Here is a 7500-nt window from a genome sequence, read left to right as displayed (position 1 = left end):
TATAAACTGGTTTGAACTATACCAGACCATATAAACTGGTTTGAACTAAACCAGACCATAACAGACCATATAAACTGGAATGAACTATACCAGACCATATAAACTGGTTGGAACTAAACCAGACCATATAAACTGGTTTGAACTAAACCAGACCATATAAACTGGTTTGAACTAAACCAGACCATATAAACTGGTTTGAACTAAACCAGACCATATAAACTGGTTGGAACTAAACCAGACCATATAAACTGGTTTGAACTATACCAGACCATATAAACTGGTTGGAACTAAACCAGACCATATAAACTGGTTTGAACTATACCAGACCATATAAACTGGTTTGAACTATACCAGACCATATAAACTGGAATGAACTATACCACACCATATAAACTGGTTTGAACTAAACCAGACCATATCAACAGTTTGGTTTTTTTGGTGGTGGGGGGGGGGAATAGAAGTAAAAACTATTTCAGGAAGCATTAGGATTAGATTAGATTAAGGGGAAAGAGAGAGACATCCCAACCTTCCAAAAACCAAACACAGAAACACACACCACTGCTTGGCTTGGCAGCTCCATTTGAACCAATCCAGATCTTAGATAAAGCTATTTTTACTGAGTCTGAGAAAAGTTGTGAGGGCTGTCAGTTCTTATCAGCCTTCAGCGACAGGGAGGTGGCAGTAGCTTTAACCATACACTCTTATCCACAACACACACACACACACACACACACACACACACACACACACACACACACACACACACACACACACACACACACACACACACACACACACACACACACACACACACACACACAGAGAGACAGAAAGAGAGAGAGAGAGACAGAGAGAGAGAGAGAAAGACAGAGAGAGAGAGAAAGAGAGAGAGAGACAGAATGTCTTTATTGTTTTGAAACTTCTGTATGTGTAATGTTTACTGTTAATTTTTATTGTTTATTTCACTTTTGTATATTATCTACCTCACTTGCTTTGGCAATGTTAACACCCAGAGAGAGAGAGAGAGAGAGACAGAGAGAGAGAGAGAGAGAGAGAGAGAGAGAGAGACTTATCCACACTGATGTCAGCTCAGATCAAATGGGGCTCAGATCAGATTAAATGGGACTCAGATCAGATATAGTGGGACTCAGCTCAGAACAAATGGGACTCAGAACTAATGGGAGACTAAGATGTAGTGGGACTAAGCTCAGATCTAGTGGGACTCAAATCTAGTAGGACTCAGCTCAGATCTAGTGGGACTCAGCTCAGATCTAGTGGGACTCAGATCTAGTGGGACTCAGCTCAGATCTAGTGGGACTCAGCTCAGATCTAGTGGGACACAGATCTAATGGGACTCAGATCTAATGGGACTCAGATCTAAGGGGACTCAGCTCAGATCTAATGGGACTCAGATCTAATGGGACTCAGCTCAGATCTAGTGGGACTCAGCTCAGATCTAATGGGACTCAGCTCAGATCTAATGGGACTCAGATCTAATGGGACTCAGCTCAGATCTAGTGGGACTCAGCTCAGATCTAGTGGGACACAGATCTAATGGGACTCAGATCTAATGGGACTCAGATCTAAGGGGACTCAGCTCAGATCTAATGGGACTCAGATCTAATGGGACTCAGCTCAGATCTAGTGGGACTCAGCTCAGATCTAATGGGACTCAGCTCAGATCTAATGGGACTCAGCTCAGATCTAATGGGACTCAGATCTAATGGGACTCAGCTCATATCTAATGGGACTCAGCTCAGATCTAATGGGACTCAGATCTAATGGGACTCAGCTCAGATCTAATGGGACTCAGATCTAATGGGACTCAGCTCAGATCTAATGGGACTCAGATCTAGTGGGACTCAGATCTAGTGGGACTCAGATCTAGTGGGACTCAGCTCAGATCTAGTGGGACTCAGCTCAGATCTAGTGGGACTCAGCTCAGATCCAGTGGGACTCAGATCTAGTAGGACTCAGCTCAGATCTAGTAGGACTCAGATCTAGTGGGACATTCTGCTTTCATCAGACTGTGCATTGAAACAATACGATTGGCTGTTGTCTAAGACTTCTTCTGCCTCTTGTCATTCCCTGACAGAGGTATTATGTTTGCGATGGACAGTATAGGTGTGTGTCTGTATCCAAACATCAACAAAACAACACCTGAGGCTGTTCTGCTTCCGTAAGAATGACAGTGATAAACTAATGCCTAACAGGCAATACATTCCTTGGCTAATACCAGGGAAGGACTTCTGGAAACTGCCTCCAACTTTTTTCAGAAGGGGGTTGGATGGTGATGAGTGGGTAGGGGTGGTGGGGTGAGGGAGGGAGGGAAACTCACGTTCACACTCGTTAGCCTGGTAAGTGGTCGCTGGTTTCCATGGAATCTGGTTGTATCCGGGGCAACACTGGTCACATGACGTTCCACAAGTGTTGTGTTGGCAGTCACACTGAAGCCTTTACAGAGAAGGAGGGAGAGAACGAAAACACACACATCTATCAGATCAACAAACAGGAGATCAATAAACAGGAGATCAATAAACAGGAGATCAACAACCAGGAGATCAATAAACAGGAGATCAACAACCAGGAGATCAATAACCAGGAGATCAACAACAGAAGATCAGGAGATCAACAACCAGAAGATCAATAAACAGGAGATCAACAACCAGGAGATCAACAACCAGGAGATCAACAACCAGAAGATCAATAAACAGGAGATCAACAACCAGGAGATCAATAAACAGGAGATCAACAACCAGGAGATCAACAACCAGAAGATCAATAAACAGGAGATCAACAACCAGAAGATCAATAAACAGGAGAGAGATCAACGACCGAGAGATCAACGACCAAGAGATCAACGACCAAGAGATCAACAAACAGGAGATCAACGACCAGAAGATCAATAAACAGGAGAGAGATCAACGACCAAGAGATCAACGACCAAGAGATCAACGACCAAGAGATCAATGACCAAGAGATCAACGACCAAGAGATCAACGACCAAGAGATCAACAAACAGGAGATCAACGACCAAGAAATCAACGACCAAGAGATCAACAAACAGGAGATCAACGACCAAGAGATCAACGACCAAGAGATCAACGACCAAGAAATCAACGACCAAGAGATCAACGACCAAGAGATCAACGACCAAGAGATCAACAAACAGGAGATCAACGACCAGGAGATCAACGACCAGGAGACCAACAAACAGGAGATCAACGACCAAGAGATCAACGACCAGGAGATCAACGACCAAGAGATCAACGACCAAGAGATCAACGACCAGGAGATCAACGACCAGAGATCAACGACCAAGAGATCAACGACCAAGAGATCAACGACCAGGAGATCAACGACCAAGAGATCAACGACCAAGAGATCAACGACCAAGAGATCAACGACCAGGAGATCAACGACCAGGAGACCAACAAACAGGAGATCAATGACCAAGAGATCAACAGCGAGGAGATCAACAACCAGGAGATCATTAAACATTAAATACTAACATGAGGCTAACACTAACACTAGGCTGATACTAGCACTAGGCTAATGCTAACACTAGGCTAATGCTGACACTAGGCTAATACTAACACTAGGCTAATACTAACACTAAGCTAACACTAACACTAGGCTAATACTAACATGAGGCTAATGCTAACACTAGGCTAATGCTGACACTAGACTAATACTAACACGAGGCTAATACTAACACTAAGCTAACACTAACACTAGGCTAATACTAACACGAGGCTAATGCTAACACTAGGCTAATGCTAACACTAGGCTAATACTAACACTTGGCTAATGCTAACACAAGGTTAATACTAACACTAGGCTAATACTAACACTGGGCTAATACTTGGGCTGAACCTTTATCTCCAGGTTAAAACTCCTCTACCTCTTTAACCTTCTTTTAGCTACAGTTAAAACTCCTCTTCCTCCATCAACTTTCTTTTGTGCCATCAGAGAAAACGTGGCCCACCCGCTCGGTTATAAACCCAGAGAGAACGCAGCTCTATCAGTGAAAGAGTTAATTCCTCTACAGTCCCAGAACTTCATCCTGCTTCACCCAGGCACATAATCCCATTTAACATGAACAACCTGCAGTTTACACAGTGTGGCCAAAACAGACCATTAATCTGGTCGTTCAAGGATAAAAGCATGTAGAACCATATACAGAGTTTTATCAAACATCAGGGGCCCGCTGCTGGTGTAATAACATAGACTTATAACCTCAAAACCTCTGAAGGATCGGACCGTTTTTTCCAATTTTCACCTAAAATGACATACCCAAATCTAACTGCCTGTAGCTCAGGACCCAAATCTAACTGCCTGTAGCTCAGGACCCAAATCTAACTGCCTGTAGCTCAGGACCCAAATCTAACTGCCTGTAGCTCAGGACCCAAAGCTCAGGACCCAAGGACCCTAACTGCCTGCTCAGGCTCAGGACCCAAATCTAACTGCCAGTAGCTCAGGACCCAAATCTAACTGCCAGTAGCTCAAGCACTGTAGCAAGGATATGCATATTATTGATACGATTTGAAAGGAAACACTTTGAAGTTTGTGTAAATGTGAAAGGAATGTAGTAGAATAGAACACAATAGATCTGGTAAATGATAATACAAAGAAAAAAACAACCTTTCTTTTGTATTTTTTTTTGTACCATCATCTTCTAAATGCAAGAGAAAGGCCATAATGTATTATTCCAGCCCAGGTGCAATTTATACTTTGACCACTAGATGGCATCAGTGTATGTGCAACGTTTTAGACTGATCCAATGAACCATTATATTTCTGTTCAAAATGATGTAGCAAGACTGCCCAAATGTGCCTAATTTGCTTTTTAATAACTTTTCATGTTCAAAATTGTGCACTCTCCTTAAACAATAGCATGGTATTCTTTCACAGTAATAGCTACTGTGAATTGGACAGTACAGTCAGATTAACAACCATTTTAAGCTTTCTGCCAATATCAGATATGTCTATGTCCTGGGAAATGTTCTTGTTACTTGCAACCTCACGCTAATCACATTAGCCTACGTTAGCTCAACCGTTCCGTGGAAGGGACACCGATCCCAAAGACGTTTTAACTTTAAAAAGGGTTGTAACCAAAGGTCAGGAGGTTCGCTGATACAATATCCTGAAGACTACTCTGACTACGATGGCTTTGGAGTGGTCAGGATGTGTGTCAAAACGCCAAGGGGAGATAGAATGTTGATTTTCTAGGAGATTTTTAGAAGCCTGTTAGATTCACTCCAACAGGTGGAACGCAGTGCAGTGACCATCACATATAAAATACCACAGAGATAAAAGAACACAGCATTGTCTTTTCCTGCTTCCCTCTTTCTTTATCAGATACACGTACGATCCGTTTAGTTAAACTTCAAATGTACAGACTATTTCCTCCACACGAACAGCTTGAAAAACACACGTCGTTATGTGACTTCATCCTCTGTGAGGACCTATACTTTAGGTGCTATCAGGCTGGTCTGCATTACAAGTGTGGGTGTTGCTATTTCAGACATCTAAGGAGTGATGTCATCAAAGGACAGCTGTACGCTGCACTCCAGACTACAGTATCACCTGCCAAAGCTGTAATCATATATATATATACACACAGTTATCAGATCTGTAGCCATTAAACAGCTGTTCTATAAAACATAAAACACCGTATCTAGGAATTCACCATTGTGAGTTCTAAGAATTCACCATATATAAGAATTCACCATATCTAAGAATTCCTCATATCTAAGAATTCACCATATCTAAGAATTCTCCATATCTAAGAATTCTCCATATCTAAGAATTCACCATTGTGAGTTCTAAGAATTCTCCATATCAATGAATTCACCATTGTGAGTTCTAAGAATTCTCCATATCTAAGAATTCACCATTGTGAGTTCTAAGAATTCTCCATATCTAAGAATTCACCATTGTGAGTTCTAAGAATTCTCCATATCTAAGAATTCACCATTGTGAGTTCTAAGAATTCCCCATATCTAAGAATTCACCATTGTGAGTTCTAAGAATTCCCCATATCTAAGAATTCACCATTGTGAGTTCTAAGAATTCCCCATATTTAAGAATTCACCATTGTGAGTTCTAAGAATTCTCCATATCTAAGAATTCACCATTGTGAGTTCTAAGAATTCCCCATATCTAAGAATTCACCATTGTGAGTTCTAAGAATTCACCATATCTAAGAATTCACCATTGTGAGTTCTAAGAATTCCCCATATCTAAGAATTCACCATTGTGAGTTCTAAGAATTCCCCATATCTAAGAATTCACCATTGTGAGTTCTAAGAATTCTCCATATCTAAGAATTCACCATTGTGAGTTCTAAGAATTCTCCATATCTAAGAATTCACCATTGTGAGTTCTAAGAATTCTCCATATCTAAGAATTCACCATTGTGAGTTTTTATACAGTAGGCCTACAGTAAGAAAGCTCTGACTCCAGAAATAGCGTGATTTAACGAGGTGACACTAGTCTTGAAAGACTAACCAAAGGGCAAAGCCTGGCTAGTCATTCTAGATCTATGCTTTGCTTTATCCCTTTGTGAAGCTGTAGCCCCTGAGAGCTCAGTGTGTGTGTGTGTGTGTGTGTGTGTGTGTGTGTGTGTGTGTGTGTGTGTGTGTGTGTGTGTGTGTGTGTGTGTGTGTGTGTGTGTGTGTGTGTGTGTAGGCTTGTTTGTCTCAGAAAAAAATGAAGCAAGCCCATTGTACAGATCCATAGTTACACCAAAGGGCTTTAAAATAACTGGTTAAAATAAGGACGTGTGTTTAAACTATATGTCAGATTTCTCATTTCAACAGAGACAAATTTTTTCCATTAAGATAATGACTTTCTAGTGAGTCACAAATGAAATGTTTCTTTCTTCTAAAGAGAAGCAAAGCCTAATGCAATCTCGTCCCTGGCAAACCCCCACTAACAGAAATATGTGTGGACTCTGGCTGACAGTAGAAGTGATTCTCTAGAGGGTGGACTCTGGCTGACAGCAGAAGTGGTTCTCTAGAGGGTGGACTCTGGCTGACAGCAGAAGTGGTTCTCTAGAGGGTGGACTCTGGCTGACAGTAGAAGTGGTTCTCTAGAGGGTGGACTCTGGCTGACAGCAGAAGTGGTTCTCTAGAGGGTGGACTCTGGCTGACAGCAGAAGTGGTTCTCTAGAGGGTTGGCTCTGGCTGACAGTAGAAGTGGTTCTCTAGAGGGTGGACTCTAGCTGACAGCAGAAGTGGTTCTCTAGAGGGTGGACTCTGGCTAACAGCAGAAGTGGTTCTCTAGAGGGTGGACTCTGGCTAACAGCAGAAGTGGTTCTCTAGAGGGTGGACTCTGGCTGATAGCAGGAGTGGTTCTCTAGAGGGTGGACTGTGGCTGACAGCAGGAGTGGTTCTCTAGAGGGTGGACTCTGGCTGACAGCAGAAGTGGTTCTCTAGAGGGTGGACTCTGGCTGATAGCAGGAGTGGTTCTCTAGAGGTTGGACTCTGGCTGACAG

The 7500-nt window shown here is 42.4% G+C and overlaps 1 protein-coding gene across 1 annotated transcript in view; it reads right to left on the bottom strand.

The window, feature by feature from the left end:
- Window positions 1-7500, bottom strand: part of lama5 (laminin, alpha 5) — a 324122-nt gene that overhangs the window by 190183 nt on the left and 126439 nt on the right. The window contains 1 exon segment of the mRNA XM_065005098.1: window positions 2339-2454. Within this exon segment, the coding sequence (XP_064861170.1) occupies window positions 2339-2454 (116 nt within the window).

Source organism: Oncorhynchus nerka, linkage group LG20 (genome assembly GCF_034236695.1).
Source record: "Oncorhynchus nerka isolate Pitt River linkage group LG20, Oner_Uvic_2.0, whole genome shotgun sequence".
NCBI lineage: Eukaryota > Metazoa > Chordata > Actinopteri > Salmoniformes > Salmonidae > Oncorhynchus > Oncorhynchus nerka.
Note: the sequence above shows the minus strand (reverse complement) of the source record. Positions and strands in the feature narration are given on the sequence as shown.